At 36.1% G+C, this 19,894-nt stretch overlaps 1 protein-coding gene across 4 annotated transcripts in view; it reads left to right on the top strand.

The window, feature by feature from the left end:
* The window catches only part of PTN (pleiotrophin), a 116,120-nt gene extending 104,803 nt beyond the window's left edge, over positions 1-11,317 (top strand). For 2 of the 4 annotated variants that reach the window (XM_004046283.4, XM_019031692.4), the window contains exon 5: positions 10,587-11,317. In XM_004046283.4, the coding sequence (XP_004046331.1) occupies positions 10,587-10,642 (56 nt within the window). In that variant the 3' untranslated portion in view covers positions 10,643-11,317. The remainder of the gene's footprint in view (positions 1-10,586) is intronic. The other 2 variants (XM_019031693.4, XM_055347191.2) reach the window with 1 other exon arrangement.
* The last annotated feature ends 8,577 nt before the right edge of the window (positions 11,318-19,894 follow it).

The raw sequence follows: 19,894 nt of genomic DNA, 5'->3' as shown, positions 1-19,894 counted from the left end.
ACACTAAGGTTGCAACTTGCACAAAGTTACCCAGACAGTGAATGATCAGACTTGAACTTGAAGTCAGGACAGTCTGTTTCCAGAGTTCTTTTCCATTGTACCAGTGCTTCCCAAACCAAGTGATCACTGCCGGATCTCTTTAGGTATTCTAAAAGAAATTAATAATTTGTTTTTTGTTTCCATGATAATCCTAAACATTCATATAAGCATATTCAGAGTTATGTATGACTGATTGAGCGCTGTTGGATAATTTCTGGCCTGAGCTTGTCTTTGTATAAAAATTACTCTGAAAACAAATGATCACTCTTAGTGCTGCATTTTCAATCTAGGGTTCTTTAAAGCAGCTATGTTCCTTGAGAGTAAGGCGAACAGCAAGGTGACTTGTTAACCCAGAGCTCTCCCACGCTGGGCCCTGGCCTGGATTCATGATTGTCTTCCCTCCGCTATGACATTCCTAGCAATTCTGGTGCTTCACCACAATTTGAGGGATGGCTGTCCTGGTAACTGGAACTGCTGGTGGGGACACTTGGCACACTCCCAGTCTGCTCTGCTTCTCACTGATGCAAACCTACAGGGAAATCAGAGCAAGCTTGTTGTTGCTCAGTGCACAGAGGCCATGAAAATAAAATAATAAAGACTTTTTCTAGAGGAGTAAACAATATTTGTAGAAGAACTCATCAGGAATCCAAAGAGCAAGAAAGAAGTAAAATTGTTCTAGCTTCCTAGTGTTCATGCATGCAGGCGGCAAGGCCCACAGATATTGATGGCAGGTTAACACATTCATGGCTGTTTCTCTTGCTAGGCTTTCAAAAATTATTTTTACTCTTACAGAAAATAGAAAAAAACATTTTCAGATCTTCACCTAGATGTACAAGAGTAATAAATTAAGCTGCTCTGAAGGCTGCTGTCTAAAAACATGTAAAGTATAGAGAAAGATCTTCAGATCTACCTTTTGCTGCTGCTGCTATAGACAGATTGCTGGGTCTTTTGGGGCAGAAGAAATCACGTGGTGGGGAATAGCTCACCTGCTTATAGCTGGGAGGACATGTTTGAAGGGGGGTGAAGGAATTAATGCAGTAAGATTTGTGAAATCACTGGTGAGCATAAAACCTTATATTGCTTAGCACCTAAGTTACATATTTAAATGACTTAAAATTTAAAAATTATTTAATTCTGGAGGACAAATTTAAAAATAACAATAAACTAACATCCTATTTTTCACCTCTACAGCTAGTGAGGATGCTCTGAAGGATACACAAAAATGAAATATAGTCTGAAATCGAATTCGCGGATGCATTAGTCTGCTAGGGCTGTCGTGACAAAGTACCATAGACTCAGTAGATTAAATATAACTTTATTTTCTCATAGTTCTGGAGTCTGAAAGTCTGAGATCAAGGTATTGTCAGGGTTGGTGCCCTATGAGGCCCTTCTTCCTGGTTTATAGACAGCTGTCTTTTCCTTGTGTCCTCACTATATATGTCTGTGTTCAAATTTCCTCTTCTTGTAAATGCACCAGTCATATTGGATTAGGGTCTATCTGAATGCCCTCATTTTAATTTAATTGCCTCTGTAAAGACTCTATCTCTAAAATATGTTCTCACTCTGAGATACAAGGGTTAGGAGTTCAGTATGAATTTTCAGGAGGGATGCAAGTCAGGCCATAATAACTGATTCTATTTAACTATATCTATATCTATAATTTTTTGAACCAAAAGAAAGATTTATTTGGTAATGAATAGGAAAAACATTTATGGGACTGTACCTACTAAAATTTTAAATATACTGGAGTTCAAACTTTGCCCTTTTTTCACAGATTATAATTTGATTTCCTAGTAGTACTGGCTATATTATATTAAACATTAGATATGATCATAGAAAATAATGACTAGCTAAGTGTGAACTACTTATTACTGTTTATAATACTACATTTCATTTCTAATTTACAATAGTTTATAATAAGGCGAATTTTCTACCTCTGCCCTCATTATTGCAGAAATAAGCTCTTAAATATTTAAATGTCATATTAGAAATAAATCATTCTTTTGTGTTTAGGTATAGAGGTCGATGAATCTGTGGTGTGGGATGGTCACTGTCAAGAAGTATAAAATCTTGAGAGTGGTCTGCAGATTGAGGAAGGGCAGAGGCTTTTGCTAAACAAAAGAAACTCAGCATTAATTCCACATCTGTGTTTTTCTCTCTCTCTGTCTGTGTATGTGTATGTGTGTCTGTAAATAACAAATAAGGATGGTATACATGTTTTGAGCTAAAACTAGGAGTTTAAATGACAATTTTCTACTTGGTATACATGTATGTATGGGTCAGATCAGGGACTGATCCCAACACGCTCATGTGTGGCTGATTCCCCCACCCCTGACTCTACTGTATAAAGAAAGTGCATCCTAAATGGGCCCTTTATGATTTGGAGAAGCTATAGATATCTCAATTCCTTCTTATAGAGAAGGGAAAATGGAGAGACAGGAGTGGGAAGAGTTTGAGAAGATGGTAGAGAGGAGTGTTTGGGTGAAGGGAGATGGATTCGTCTACTGATGCAACTGGTGAGTTGATTTGAAAAATAACTGACATGTTGGGGACTTTTATTAATTTTGTTCTGCATGGTTGATGAAGTAATTTCATCTTCACTAAACCTTCTATTAAGTCTACTTTATTCACTAGTGCTTTCATAGCTAAACTTTCTATTTTTAGGAGATGCAGTTAAATGCTGAGCCACCTCCCAAAGTGAGTGGGGGGGACAAAACAGGTTCCTGAAATTGTCTAGATGTGTTTAGTCTGCATCTAGACACAAATATATGTACTATCTTTTATTCACATATACTTGATATCAGAAAGCAAATGAGTGCAGAAGAGCAGATAGTTGAGCAGGAGTAGAAGGAGTAGAAGGTATTGCTACGAAATAGAGTTGATGAATGAAGAGGAAGGTGGACAGTGAGGGAAAGAAGAGGTGTGGATGAAGCAAAGTATCAGCATGTGGGTAGCACTGAGGGGCAGTATGCATGTACACATGTTTTCCACACATATCATAGAAGTAAATGCATTGAGTCCATAAAAGAGGAAATGAAACAAGTGATGCTACAAAATAGGAAATCAAAGAAGAAACAACAAAATTATTGCATAGGCATTGGACTGAACTACATCTGTGAATAATACATTAAGCAAATGTTTAAAAGATTATACTTTTGATTTTTAACAGAAATATGTTTCTGTATTTTGCCGCTTAATTTATGCTACTCATTTAAACTGAAATATTTGGAAATTGAATGAATAGTGCCATGTTAGGCAGCCTAGCCAACCAGTACCTGAATTTTAGTTCCTGAATCACTGAGCTGTATGTTCACAATTCAACAAGTCTTGTTATCAGTTCTGAGGCATAGCTGACATGGGGCGAGGGATTAGGTAGCTCTAGATGACTAGGCAGTTAATTCTTAAGCACAGGTGAGTTACTTTAAATAGGTTCACAAAGCATTAAAAGGATCTTGGTGATATCCAGGCTTTTGAACATATTTACATTGTGATAGTACTGTTTGACAGGGATATGATCCTTTTTCTGTAATAAGTCCTTGTGATTTATTGAACAAGTCTCTGAAAGTGAACTTTCAGTGGTCTTGATGGTATGCTTCCAGCTGTTCCTTTTCAGCTGTCTCTCTTGACCTCTGCAATGTGCATTTCTAAATGATTTTAGCTTCTTTTAGCTAAAGTGAATTCTATCTCTTAGAAGGTGCACATTTTATATTTCTATTCTAATCAATACTTCCTCCCACTGCTTTAATGACCCAAAGACACTTTATTTAAGTCAGCAGCAAACAGGGCCTGAGTCACTTTAGTTAAAATCTGGGCTCCCCTCAATCTGAAATCATTTCATCTCCTAATTTCCTTTTTAGTTTTTCTGTATACACAGCAGGCCATCTGAAAATAAGTAATCAAAGCAAGACCTTTTACTGAGAAAACGAGATAAGCTTATTTCAGAATTCTCAATTTTCTTACTTCTTGAAAAACATCTCCCCTTAAGGTCTTTGAAAAATCTTTAAATAGATGTCTTTCTCTTAAGGCCCACTTCCAATCTGATTTCTCCCAGATTTTCTTAATATTGAAAGTGGGGAGTTGATGTTTACTTATACCAACTACATGGCAATTCTATTTCCAAAGGGCTTGTGAAAAGATAGAAAACAGATGATGCTTGTTGTTTGATTATTTGCCTTTCAAGAGTAACTTTGCTGTGATAGACTCATATAAATTGCTGATAAGAATTTAAATTACTACTTCCTTTCAAAAAATAAATTTCCCAGCACATATCTGGAGTTTTTAAAATGTCCTGCCCTTGGATCCAGTACATCCTTTTCTAATAATCTATACTAAGGCAAAATTTAAGCATTCGATGATTTGTGAACAAAATCAGCATTGCATCATTATTTATAATAACAAGAGGTCAGAACTATCCAACTGATGTACAAAAGATGAAAGGTTACAAAATATATGGAGTAGGATAATATAAAGGAATATTACTTGATCACGTTTCAAAGTATATGCAATGACATGGAAAATAGGTACAATTGAATTTTTAACATAAAATACTATATCAACTGTCAATATATTCCTAAGTAAAGTCATAGAAAGAAAACATAAATAGAACTCATTGTTAAAAGCGTTGTTTCTACATTGTGAAATTATGAGTAATCTCTCTCTATGTATGCGTGTGTGTATATATATACATATATATGTATATGTATATGTGTGTGTGTGTGTGTGTGTGTGTGTGTGTTTCTTTGGTTTTTATATGAGTCTGTAATACTTTTTAAATGAGACAAGTAATTAATATTTTTTAAGAAGAATGAAATAACCCTGAGAGGAGAAACCTTCCTTTTCCTTCAGGGTAAATCTACTGTAGGTATACTCTTTCTTTCTAGTAATTCATTCTCCTTGTGGCTGCTCTATTTTTCACAACACGTGTCTCTGGATTGTAATAGTAAATTAGCAACAAGAAAACCAGGTCTCAAAACCATAAAAATAGCTGCCACATACCCATGATCTTTAATATAAATATGTGCTTTAAAGCACTTTACAATTTTGAAAGACTCTCCCATAAAGCCACCTTGAAAGTATTGTTTGTAATGTCAGCTGTGTGAAGGCAGAGTTTTGTCTTGTTCACCTTTATACCCTAGCGTCTAAAACAGTGGAGATGGAGTGCATATTTGCTGAATCAATAAATTAATGTGTTCTGAACATTAGTGGTAAGATGAGATTGCAGAGGACATAATCTCACATGAGACTAACACTGGCCCTCTGAGGAGGATGTAGGTTTTATTATCCCCAGTTTATAGGAAACAGAGGCAGAATGATTGATCTGCACAAGATCACAGAGCTGGTAAGTGGCAAACATCTATTTGAACCAATTCTCTAGATTAGGGCTTAGTTCTTAGTATGATTCTAACAAAACTTCATGATTTTTTCATGGTCTCACTGTACCTAAAGGCCATGGTGTCACTTAATACATTAGCATTTATCAAGATTTTGTTTTCTATTCAGCATAGAAAAGAACACACGGGCTCAGAATTGTAACACCGCTCATATTAATGTCTACTCATTCTTCTCACTGCATTTACTGTATTAGCCCATTCTTGTGCTGCTATGAAGAAATACCCAGAACTGGGTAATCTATAAAGAAAAGAGGTTTAATTCCCTCACAGTTCCACATAGCTGGGGAGACCTCAGGAAACATACAATCATGGCGGAAGGCACCTCTTCACAGGGTGGCAGGAAAGAGAATGAATGCAAGCAGGGGAGATGCCAGACACTTATAAAACCATCAACTCTCATAAGACTCACTCACTATCACAGAATAGCATGGGGGAAACTGCCGCCATGATCCAATTACCTCCGCCTGGTCCTGCCCTTGACACATGGGGATTATGGGGATTACAATTCAAGGTGAGATTTGGGTGGGGACACAGAGTCAAACCATAACACTGCCTGTCTTCTTTCTTATCAGGAGTTGTTATGCATTCAAAGAATTTCCTTGGATAAATTCTGAGTTTTCTAGATTGAATATGGTGAACATGGCCCTTTGGATCCTATGATTCATAGCAATGTAAGAAGCCTGAATCCTTTCTAGAGTACTTTTTCTTAGTAAAGCCTTAGGACTTTCTGAACACTTTCAAACGTATCTTAAAACAATGTAGTTATATTTAAAAAAACCCCACAAAGTTACAAAAATACACACCTACTGTTTTTTCTCATCTCTGTATCCCAATTATTATGAGTACTAGCCTCTATCAACTCAAAAACTGGCCAAAGAAAGGATGAGGGTTTGAAAACCCAGGAAGTTAAAATCTACCCAGGGCACTGCTGTGAGATTCCAGTGCAGTGATGTCCTGGTAGGAACAGAACAAGTCACCTTTCAGGCAGGTGCCCTTTACTTTCACATGTTGACAATGGCTCATTCTCTGTTTATATCCATGTCTGCTTTGCAGCCTCAATCCAGGCAGGGACAAGGGACATGTGGCCCGGGGTGTTATTTGATGTGTGGTGTATGTGTACTTCCTTCTCTTGATTTGGCTCTGTTCAATGTGAACTAAAGTGCCCTACTGTTCACATCAGGGTAGGAATCCTATTGGCTCTCAGAACCTTCTAGAGTAGCCACTGTATGACTTCAATAAAAAAGCACTTGGCTTTAACTAATTATAGCCCTGCTCCAGGCTAATTTGTGACCCACATCTCATAGTAAACATTTCTCTCACTCTAACCTTGAAAGGCGACTAAACAGGGACAGTTTTACCCACAGAGTTTAATCAGGTCTCTGTTCTAAAGACAAAGTGTTAAGAAACCTGGATAAATTTCATATACGTATGTTTGTAAGTTTTCTTCTTCATAAAATATTTGTCTTTAAAGATAGACTGAAATTTGACAAGATTCTAATTGGATTTACACTCCTTATTTTCCTTGAGAAATACTCTTTTCTATATAGTAATGGGTTTAACTATTTCCCATTCAAGTATTCATTTATCCACTCCGCATGCAACAAGTATTTCATGAATGCTTGTTATATCCCAGGCACAGAATATACAGTTGCAAAATACAGATAGTGTCTCTATTGTCATAGGAAAGGAAAAACACATACCAAATAATTAGAGACAAAATTAATAGTTCAATTCTAATTTTGGAAAAATCAATGGGAGGCACAATGAGAGTGTCTGTGCACGGAATCTGCTTATCTGAGAGCTCTTGGAGGGCTTCCCTGAGAAAATGCAGTTGAGGCTAAGATTTTAAGGATGACTAGGTGCTGACTGTGCAAATTGGGGTAGTAGGAGAAGGAACACTCAGGCCAAGAGGAAATAATATGAAAAGGATAAGATGGAAAGAAGCAAAGAAAATTCAAAGAACCTTCATAAGGAAGATGGGTGAGACATATTATCACCATGTTATGGATCCATTTATTTTCACTAAAGCTTTACTAATCAGCTTTTATACACACGGCCCTGTGCCATGGGCTGGAGGTACAACAGAGAGTAGAAACTGCACCCTCTCGCAGCTTGTATTTTGGTGGCAGTTACAATGCTAGAGATAGGTGCTCTAACAAGAGCAGGAAAGAGAAACAACTTCTAACTCACACTGCGAGGTCAGCAAACTAGAAGTGATGTCAATGCTGGTACCTGAAGGATGGGAGGCTTTAATGAGATAAACATCGTAGTGGAAGTGTGGGGTTGATGAAATGAAGAGTGAATTTGAAGGCCAGAGACTAGAGAGAAAAACAGACAAACAGAAAAGATGTATTTGGGGAACTAAAATAAGCATAAGTATGAAGATGGAAGTAAAGAGGGGCAATGTGAATGTTTCAGTTCCTTCATCTATTACGTAAGGGAGTTGGACCACGTTCTTTCTAGGTCATAGATTTTGTGATACTATTTAAAACCCATCATGTACACTAGGTAAAGATTGAGAGGTTGTTAATAAGTTTTTGAGGCCACAGAGATAAGCAGTGACAAAGCTCATTTAGCCTGTCAGTTGAATGTACATAAAAGTCACAAAAAACTGCTTTCGATTGGAAGCAATATTACTGACCTGATTTTTTTTCACAAAAATTTGAACACTTTGTTATGTAAAAAACTAAACTGACCTTATTGCAAATATGAATTCTTCCCTCCTTCCACTACTTTTTACTGAAGACTCTTCATTTTTCTCTTTAGATTGAGCCCAGAGTGGACTCAAGTTCTGCAGCGTGTCCGGACAGTACCATGATTACTTGCCACTTGTGTCAGAAGAATAAGTTGATTGACATTGTACAAATTTAATAAGCAAATTGTTGATTTCCTGGTATTTAGCAAGTTGTCAACTAAGGAATAAAACACCAATGTCAGGTTCAGGGTTACCTAAGAATGTGCTCTTGCCTTTACCAAGAAGAATTTGGTGACAGATTCCTATTCCCAAAGTGTTCTTTGAAATGGACAACCTTACATTAACAGATCAAATAGTGTCCGATGTTCAGAATAATTTTAAGTTTTATGAAACTTTTATACAAAAACCTGATTAGTATGTCATCTGCTCAGACTTATGTATGAAATAGGAACATGTTAGCCAAAATATGAAAATTGCTACTTAGATGTCCACTCTACTGGAGACCTAGAAGATAACAAGTTCCTGAGGGTTTTCCAGGAAGGGACATGAGGAAACTGAGACAGGGAAAACCAGAGTTAGGTCTCAGTTGAAATCCTACATTGTTCTCTGAAGATACCATCCTAATATACAGCTGTTGCCTAAAATGTTGACCAAAAATTGGGAATTATTACATTTTCAGACACTGAATAATTTTTCAGAAATTACACATAATGTCTCCTTTGATCTAAAAGGTATCTTTCACTTGGAAATTCTGGTCATTACACCTCTCATAGGGTGAAAGAAAGATATTTGAGAAAACAAACAAAAATACAGAGCGTGAAAGGTTAAATTTCTTAGTATAGAAATGGGGCAAACTTGGGAAGTCATGAATGGAATGAATACGATTATGGACAACAATTTAGCCTGGGTTTAGAAACTGCTGACCCAATTGCATATAGTGTACCCTTGAAGTTTGAGTAAAGGAAGATTAGGACAATTACATTGAACAGAAATACTACTAGTGTGTAATGGACTTTGGAACCTACTTGAAGAGGTCATGAAGATAGTATATAGAAATGGAAAAGTTTCCAGCTCTACTTAAGTATGAGCTGAGAAATATACAATATTTCTAGTTGGCATCATATCGTATCTTCCTTCGTCATAAGTCTTATGGTCCTCTTGGACACAGGCTGTATGCTCCAGTGAACAATGACCTCATCCCTGTTGGTCATTGTTTTTGTCCCAGTGACCCTATGTTGCTTAGCACATTCATTGACCTGCTCAATCAATATGCCTTGATAATGATTAAGGATTTTAATTATACCGGGTAATGATCTCTTGTTCTTGCTCTATTATCACACTAATGATAAATGCTAACCTTAATTGAGCACATGCTATTGTATCATGTTCTGTTCTCAGTAGATTTTATAGAACAGGTTTAATTTGGATATAAACCATATGGTTACTATCATATGCTATGGTACTTTTCATATGCCTATTTAAAGATGAGTAATCTAAGAAACAAATACATTAATTAACTTTCTCAGTGTCTCACAGTAACTTATTGATGTGGCCAGGATTTAAACTTCAGCAGTCTGACTCCAGAGCCTGTACTCAACCAGTATATTTCTGCCACTACTATGGACCAAATTGGAGAAGTGGCTCAGAAATATTTAGCAATATCCCCTCACTTGCTAACCCAGTGACTCTGACCATTTTTGTCTTCGGAGCCAAATTAGATGTGTTCTATTCTATATTGCATTCTCCTGTTAGGAAAAGAGAAGTGGAAAGATGGTTGAATGGAAAGAATGGAGTCTTTTGATTGAAATCCTCAGTGTTTTACTTTCCTACAGCCTATGTTGACACATTCCATTTGTTTTATCCCAAACTAGGAGTTCCTGTAGGCAAAGCTCCAGAGAGAGTACATATGGTTTATAGCCGGTTCTTTCTACATAGATAGCTGGCCAAATATATAAGCAGAGGGCCAACCTGGAGTGGAACCACTTTGGAATTGTTTGCTCAGAAAATATACTACCGAAGAGTCCTACGGAAAGGGAATGGGGGAAATGAGGTGCTAAGCAGAGCTCTCGTAGCTTTCCATTGAGCAGTGACCTGGGTAATTTACTAAGAGATGTCTGCTGTATTTCCATTTTCTAAGCAGGACCCGAAGTCAATATCTTGCCTATCAAACAAAGGCAACCAGTAAGATAAAAGGCATTTATAGAATTAACACAGAAGCAGGCTATGTTCCTCCTGCCCACTCTCACAGGCACTCTTTTGGCAAAAGCAGACAGACAGACAGACACACGCACACATGCACATACACATAGTGTTTTCTCAATTTACCGAGAGAACTACCAAGAGCGAACAACTTGTGTATCAATCTGGTCAATTATAAGAAATGTGGCTATTTCTTCCGTGCAATTTAGTAACTTGACATTTTTCTCTTTCTCTCTTTCTGTCTCTCTTTTTTGTAATCACAGCAGAATCTAAGAAGAAGAAAAAGGAAGGCAAGAAACAGGAGAAGATGCTGGATTAAAAGATGTCACCTGTGGAACATAAAAAGAACATCAGCAAACAGGATCAGTTAACTATTGCATTTATATGTACCGTAGGCTTTGTATTCAAAAATTATCTATAGCTAAGTACACAATAAGCAAAAACAAAAATAAAAGAAAATTTTTGTAGTAGCGTTTTTTAAATGTATACTATAGTACCAGTAGGGGCTTATAATAAAGGACTGTAATCTTATTTAGGAAGTTGACTTATAGTACATGATAAATGATAGACAATTGAGGTAAGTTTTTTGAAGTTATGTGACATTTTACATTAAATTTTTTTTACATTTTTTGGGCAGCAATTTAAATGTTATGACTATGTAAACTACTCTTGTTAGGTAATTTTTTTCACCTAGATTTTTTTCCCAATTGAGAAAAATATATACTAAACAAAATAGCAATAAAACATAATCACTCTATTTGAAGAAAATATCTTGTTTTCTGCCAATAGATTTTTTAAAATGTAGTCAGCAAAATGGGGGTGGGGAAGCAGAGCATGTCCTAGTTCAATGTTGACTTTTTTTTTTTTTTAAAGAAAAGCATTAAGACATAAAATTCTTTCACTTTGGCAGAAGCATTTGTTTTCTTGATGAAATTATTTTTCCATCTGAGGAAAAAAATACTAGGAAAATAAATCAAGGTGATGCTGAAAAAAAGTTGTTTTTGTGTTCAATAATGTGATTTTGTAATCCTACTCCTTTAGTCATTTATACTTCCCCAGTCAACTTATTAGCACAGAGAAATTGTCATACAAACTAGCTAAGTCGCTCTTGGGCACAAAGGTCACACAGTTGTTTTTTTTTTTTTTGTATTTTCTATCAGTAATTAATAGGTTAAATTGGTACTAATGAATTCAACAAAAATTTCACAATAGTCTAGGGTTTAGTGGAGCAGGAAAATGCTCTTATAGTGGATATATTTGGGCGAGCACCAGTCCAAATCAGGATCACTGTAATGATGTGCAAAATGGTAGTTTGGGCTTAGTTTCCATAAACCAAAAATTTTCACTTTGTTACATGCCATGAGTGCCAAAGGCTATCTGTACAACTTCGTTATCTCTTGGCCTCTAAGCACAACTTTTAAGTAAACAAATCTGTTCTCCTATTATTCAGGGAATAATAGAAAATTCTCTGGGATTACCTTTAAAGTATTTCTCTTGACATGCTTTTTAATTCTAAAGTGATAAGACTCAATAAACAAACACCTATCTACCAAGATAATTGCTAAGTCCGTTTTAGGAAATGATGATTTCAGTCTACCCTGGGCTACGTATAAAATATATAATTACATGCTGGTCTAACGATGCAGCCAAAGGGTCTTAGCAGCTAAACTACTTTTGCCATCTAGCCTAAGACTCTACTTGAGCTAGAAATGTTGAGCAGATCCATTTCTCCCCTCTACATCAAAGCCAACTGTCAGTGGGGAATAGAAAAAAAGGATGAACTTCCAGGCATTTTGTGGACTGGTGCTTAATAAAAAGAGTGCCTAGTAAAGTGCAAATGATAGAAACATGAATAATAAATGTAGTCCTTTTACAAGCTGACCTTAATTGGAAAAAGTACTCATGGGGACAGATGGAAGAGAAAAAAGAAAGGCAGTGTCTTGAGTGGATTTTTTGACAGCAAAGTTCCAAAGCGATGGGATGATGGAAGAGCCTGTTGCAAATTTTGATAGCCTCTCAGCTAACATTGCTCCTCTAACACATTTAGCCAAAAACAGCAGCCCATGAATCAGTAATGAGTTAAGGTGAACTAGAACTAAATCTCCCAAGGGAAAAACAGTCCTATAAGTAACTGGCATACTCCTTTATTCACAGGGCATGGCAGGAAGCCAAAAGTGAAAGATTTCTCTGCTGTGTCAACTATGATACTTAGCAAACCCTAGAATAGCTCCCTGATTCTCCCCTAAAGCAAAGATTGGTATGCTAAGCTCCCTTATATAGAGTGTGAAATTCAACGTCCCTTAAGTCTCAAGAATTATTCTACCCCAGTCTCAGCTTTAAACATCTTGTTAAGTCACACTGAAGTGTTGAAACATAAATGCTAAAGGACAAGCTCTCCAAATCTCTGATTCTCACAAATAGGAAAAAATAGATCGTCGTCGGGCACTTCACAGTGTTCTTGAGCAAGCTCTCTGTTCCGGGCTTTATAAACTTCACCCTAAAGTTCATTAAGCCTTGAAGAAGGGAAGGAAAATGTAAAGAAGTCATCTGTGTTCCTTTAAATGGCCTTAGGGGGAAGACAGACTTTCCGTCCAATAATTGAGAGGGTAAAAAGCAACTTTACCAAGACGCAGGCAAAAACAAGTCTTCCCTGATGAGAAAGTGTCCTTATTCAGCTCAGAGTTGGTATCCCTCACACTTGTTCTCTGATAGACTTTCTAATTTATTCAGGATATATGAATGCTGTCATATTCTCCTATATATAGGTTGTGAAGAAGAGGATCTTGGATAGACATTTTGACTTCATACATTCCTGGAATGACATATTAACATCTTGTTAACTTAGTAGAAGTGGCACTCAACCAGAGTTTAAAGCTCTAAATATTTTTAAAGAGAATTTCTCCTAAATTGGGTGGATGGGAAGATGTGGATATGAAAAAGATTGAATAATTATACTTGACCGTGAGAAATCTTATTGAGAAAGAAAAGGCTATAGTTCTTTTCCATTGAGGAGACAGATACTTCTTTAAGAATAAGAGATACAGATTCTGTAACATCTATTGGCTCCATAATTCTGAAAGTCTTAAATTAATTATTCTACAATTTCCTTATGAAGAACAGAGGTAAATAGGCTATAGGAAGCACTGAAAAAGGAAACAGAAAATACTGTCTTTTGCAAATTGAATTATTTAAAAATAGTTTCCAAATATAAAAATTAGAACTTTATCTACATTGAATCATGGGGTTTTCTAATAGGGTGAAGCAAAGAGAGTTTCTTTTCATTAACCTCTCCAAAAATAATAAGGCAGATCAATATCCTTGGATATGGAATATCAAAGCATTCAAACTACTTTTTAAACAGTGATAAGAGCCTTGGAATACATTAATATAAGAAGACAAGGGCATAATGTTATTCTAAGCATCCAGCGAGGAATGCCTGCTTCAAAATTTGCAGACTCTAATTCTACCAGAAATAAAAGATATGGTGCATTTTTAATCAGAGGAAAACATGTCTTACCCTTAGAAACTCACCTGTCCTTTACTGTTTCTGTTCTTCCCAATCCTTTGTTCTTCTAAGCAGAGAAACAAAAGGAAAGTAAAAAAGCTTCATCCTGTTGGGGTCACAAGTAAAATAATGTAATTCATAAGCATTTCAGTACGAATGAGAAAAGCAGAGCTACTTTAAAAACTATTATTATTTAAAAAGAAAAATAAAGAATTAGCTCCCAACATTTAATTTTTGTAAAGCGATTTTTTAAAAAAAGAACAAAACCATAACAGGCAGAACATTGATGTATTTCTTACCCATGTATCCATTACAATGATTGTATTAAGTTACTCATGGGGTTGGCTAAAGAGGTTTATATGTAGATTATCACTTCATATTTTCTTTTGTTCTTTGAAAATGTGCATGGAAGCCATATTATACCTTATTAGAGAGTGAAAACATGAAAAATCTTGACCATCCTATCCCTCAACTCCTGGGATGACTTAGAGAACATATAGAGATTCTATCCACACATTCAACTTGCTCTTAGTGGAGATACAGATGTTACATAAGATAAATAATCACAGAGAATAATTTTTTCCCTTTTTTGATTATTTGATTGTCAGATCCATCAAATATAGGGCAAAGCTTCAAGTATCTTTGTTTATGAGATTCTTGGATAATTACATGAACGCATCCCTTACTGTGAATAATCAACAGATTGAAATATTTGCAATGAATGACATGAATTTTAGACTTCTAAATCCTAAAAGTTGCATGCTTTTAAGGTAGTCATTTTTGCCTGATAATCTTTCTGTTAAAAAAAAAAAGGTACCACACTATTTTTTAAAGAACATGATAAATGTAAATTAAGCTGCTCTTGAAGACTTATTCCTGTCACCATGAATATCAGGTTATTATTTTTCGTTATCGCGGCAGTTGTGGTTGTAAATATTTTCTCATGTGTTCCTCATGGATCATAGGATTGAATGAATACTGCACCAGGATATAACCCTGAACTCAATTTGAGGGAGAACAAAACTAGCAACAAGACCCTTCAGCAACATACAAAAAAAGAATGTATCTTTTAAATTTTGTCTGTTAATGAAGATGGAATAAAGTCTATACTACTCTCTGAGCTATTGGAGAGTATCACATGGTGACTTTTATAAAGAAATATACAATTAAATTTCAGGATTAAGCAAACATTTTTTCCCGGCCTTTTAGAAAAAATAATCTTTGCTGTCCATATCCTTGGACTTGTCAGATATATTCAAGCATTGTCTGTTATTTCTAAATCAGCAACCACTGGTATTATGAGGAATCTCTGCCTTTTTCAACCTACATTTTATCTCACTTGTATTTCACATGTTGAAGCGATATGAAGGAGCACTACTAAGCTTTGATCATTTTGAGAACAAATACAAATTATTATTAGTTATCATAATAAAATTTCTCAAATAGAAAAATGTACCATCATTGTTTGTAAATTAGCATTTTTGTTTTAAAGCCATACCATTGAAAAATGAACATTTTTTAAATATCGTAGAGATAGAAGGTCCATATGTAACCTACAAAATGGAGAAACTTCCCTATGAAAATTATCTTGTAATAGTACACCCTATTTTGAAAAATACCTATCTATAAGGCTAGATACATTATAATATTATAGCATTAAAAAGTAAGATAAAGTTAAAAATACTAAAGGGCCTGACCAGTCCTTCTGTTTATTAATTATTTCAGTGGTATGATCAACATATTCAGTTAATTACAATTATCTTCATAATGTGATGTTAGGCACTCTGGGAAGAAAACAAATAAAATTTAGAATTCCTAGCTCCCAAACTCATTTATTTGTAGATCCTGAATATACAAAGATTTTTTTTAAATAAAAAGAAAGCGTTTGTAATGTAAAATAATAGAAATATAAGGTTAGTAATTATTAAGATTGGACAAGACCCAAGAATTTCAAAGAAATCACTGGGCTGGAGTAGTTAGAGAATTCATAAAGAATTCAGGGTTGATATTTCCCTTGAAGGATGGACTGGATTTGGTGGAGGATAAAAGGGGCATTTTAAGAGTAAAGATATGAAAAAGATGCAGTTATATATGTTAGCAGCATACAACATTTATTTAGTATAGCTAAGCTGATTTACTTAAAGTTTAAGGTTGTTTCTTTACAACATTTTCTACCATCATGTAAAATTGAATTTGGCATTGACAGGCAGCATCCCTACAACATACACATGCAGACATACACACACACACACACACACACACACACACACACACACACACACACACACACGCATAAATAATTAATGAAATACAAGTTTTGGAAAATAATATTTTTAATACTACGTACTATGTACACTGACATTTTTCCTCTCGTATTTCATTTTCTTAAAGTTGGTTACAATCCATTAAATTTGATTTATGATCTACATATGGATCAAAATCTATACTTGAGTTGTTTTTTCTTACAGACAGTTGACATTTAGTCAGACTTTATCTCCTAGGCAAGAATTGGTGTAGATACTGATTTCAGGACACCTTTCCTTTAAGGAAAGAAATATACTGGTACAACCTCTGCCCAGTGGAAGGACTTTTCTTTTCCACTGCTTTACAGAATCATCCTTAGTGAGACCAAGTTATGTGGGCAAGAACCTAGAGTTTTTCTTTCCTTGTCCATTGGGCAGAAGGAATCCCCAAAGGGGCCATAGAAGTGAGAGAGAGGAGAACAGCAGTCCAGCAGGAATTGATCATTCCCCTTATTAAACCTTCTAAGTCTGCTTGTGACCAGATATAAACATGTTATTTATTTCTTCTAGTGGATGGGTGTTGCTAGACATACCCTAAATATGGCCAGAGAGCTCATATATGCCAAAATCATGCTGGCCAAGTCAGATCACATGGTTATCTGATGTCCTATGGATAGTAATTCAGTTTCTAGACTTAAAAGCAATCTGGAGTTATTCATCAAAAAGAGAATAGTTACTAGAGAGGTGGTGTTAAATGCCTTCTATCTGCCCATACAGGTCCACTCTGCACTATCTACATTCTGCTTCCATGTCCCCTGACCCAGGTGAATTTCATCAAGGGCCCCCCTTTCTCTCTACTGCCAGTTGGCTCTAGCCAATGAAGAGTATCACAAGGGAACAGAAGAACGGAGGGAAGAGAACTTTGGTTCCATAGCTGTATCTCTTGATTAAGTTCTTGGTACCTATCGGGAAGAGTCTCTCTTCTTCTCTTCTCTCCTCTCCCCTCCCCTCCCTTCCCTTCCCCTCCCTTCCCTTCCCTTCTCTTCCCCTCCCCTTCTCTTCTCTGTCTCTCTCTCTCCCTCTCACCCTGATTGTATTTCTAGTATCCTCTCCCTCCTTACACTTCTTTGTGCACAGAAGAAGTAAATAGCACTCCTGGTTACTGCAGTTTCTGGGCATCACATTTATAAATAGCCCTTTGATTAAACTCTTTATTTGAACATGCCATCTATTACCTGCTAGGACTGTGACTGACATAGGAGTGTGATTTACTTTGAAACTCTAAAATATTCTGCTAGTTATCTTTTTTGGGGGCTTTTGGTAAAAGTGAAGTACCATGCCTACCAAGGAAAAGAAATCCTTCCTCATGTGGTGTGCATTTAAGATTAGCAAGCCCACATCAACTTAGAGTTAATTGCCCCCTCCTGGCCTGATTAGCAGAGTTGCTCCACTTCCTGCTAGGATAAAAGAGCTGATTTTGATGGAAACTTCAGTTGAACTTCCAGCATTCTAGATTCCAAGCTTTCCAGAATCATTGGATCTTCCAGGTCACACAAGACAAGAGGAAAATCTACTTTTACCAACTGGAGTGCCTGCTTCTGATTTGGGACTCATTCAAATGTGTAGCTTTTCAGATACAGGTAAGTAGGGCAATTAAGACCCCAAATACTGCATATGTTCCCTCCAAAATCCAAGGGGGCCTATGAGATAATGTACTTTCTTTCCATTGTTAGGGTTTGTAAAGTCCATAATTTGTTCTTCATTTTTAAGGGGATATCTTCACAAGTCCCCACTCATTGTACCCAGGAAAATTTACTATGGTGGCTGGTATTGTGAATGATAGCACAAACTTTGAATATACAAATGAAACTTTTCCATTTAAAGGAACTGAATTGCAGGAAGATACTTCTTTAACACCTAATCCTACAAACTTTATATTACATCTGAGTATAGTACCAGATATACTCCTAGATTTACCTTGTGGTCAGCACGGGGATGAAGATCCTCATGACAGTTAAGGAAGATTAGATGAGGAAGATGCATAATCATAAATTAGCATACTTCAAAAATGCTCTTTGAAAAGGGTAGCCATAAGTATATGAGAAAAGACCTACTAGCAAAATATTTAGAATTTATGAAGAGGTTTCAGTATTCATCTAGGGGAAGAAAGCATCAAAGATCTATAACAGAATCATAATGTTTGTCCTGGAGAGCAAATTACTATGACTCTTCACTTTGGGCATGTTACTTTTGCCATTACTTAAAAAAGAAATACCAAAACCCGCAATTGCTTTTGCACCAACCAAATAAATATGAAGTTCTGTTGACTATTGTGAAACAGTCTTCATTTGTAACACGCTTCTTTATTTTTGCAAGATTTAACTCCTGCCATTTGCACATTATCTTACCAATCCATCTAGAATATTTATTCTTTCCAACTTAAGTCGTAGCAGCATGCTGCTGTAAATGCTGTAAAACTTTATAATATCTGGAGGTATGTTGAGGGAGCTGATGAATTAGATTGTGACATGGAATCAAAACATTGATGTTTTCTGTGTCTAGGGTAAAAGTGAAGTACCATGCCCACCAAGAAAAAGAAATCCTTCCTCATGTGGTGTGCTTTTAAGATTAGCAAGCCCGCATCAACTCAGACTTAATTGCCCCCTCCTGGCCTGATTAGCAGAGTTTCTCCACTTCCAGCTAGGATAAAAGAGCTTATTTTGATGGAAACTTCAGTTGAATTTCTAGCATTCTAGATTTCAAGCTTTCCAGACCAAAAGAGAATAACCAATAATGGAAATTCTGATTTATTTAGAGAATCATCACTCTATTGTCTCATAGCAGAGATGAAGGGAGAGATTCTGAGGTGTACTCAAGAGAAGAATAGGCAAGATGTGAATAATTGCTCTTACCTAGCATGCCTGAAATCTTTGACTGCCTTCCCTTTATATTAAGGTTAAATCTCTCTGGCCATCTAAGGTACTTTTTTAGCAATATTTGGGTTCGGTTTTCATTAATCAAATGAGGAAACTTGACTAGAGGTGGAAAATTGAATTCAGACTTTCTGGTGAATTCATCCTTATCAAGAAACTATAATATATCCCAAATAAGATTCCATCCTCTTAGAAATGTCATTGTCCAAAATCTACTTGAACAAACACAATTCTATGTTAATTATATAGATTATGGTGATTAATTCCTGAAAATCTCTTTGGGTATATTTCCTTTTCCAAATTCTGATTATGCATTTCACCCCATAGACTACTATTACTAGTTTAAATTCATTAACTAATCCATGCTTTCCTTTAGTCAACATGTTTATTAAATGCTCAGCACTTTATAGATTCTGGGAATGCAGGAAAGAACAAAATTGACAAAAATCCATGTTCATGGAATTTACATTTCTGTGGGGGACACAGAAGACAGTAATGCTTTGTTTATCTACTGCTGCATAACAAACCACCTAATGGTTTAAAACAGTAATCATCTTATTACTCCCTGATTCTCCCAGTGGTTTGACCAGACTTCTTGTGGTGGTTCTTTTGCTTTATGAAATGTCAGCTTGAGGGGCTGGGAGGTCTCCATCACATGTCTAACTTCGTGGAAATAGTTGAAAATTGGACTCGGATGGGATACTGAATGGCTAGGTCTCTTTCTTTCTCCATGTAGTCTCTTCCCACATGGCATCATCTCTCTCTCCATGGTCTATCTGCCAGGGTAACCAACCATTTTATGTGGCAGAATAGAACTCTCCAAAGCACACAATTGGAAGCCACCAAGCCTTCCTCAGGTTTAGGCCAGGAACTGACCCCACACTATTTCT

This window comes from Gorilla gorilla, chromosome 6 (assembly GCF_029281585.2).
Source record: "Gorilla gorilla gorilla isolate KB3781 chromosome 6, NHGRI_mGorGor1-v2.1_pri, whole genome shotgun sequence".
In the NCBI taxonomy this organism is placed as follows: Eukaryota; Metazoa; Chordata; class Mammalia; order Primates; family Hominidae; genus Gorilla; species Gorilla gorilla.
The sequence above is the reverse complement of the archived record's forward strand: the minus strand, read 5'-3'. Positions and strand labels throughout refer to the sequence as shown.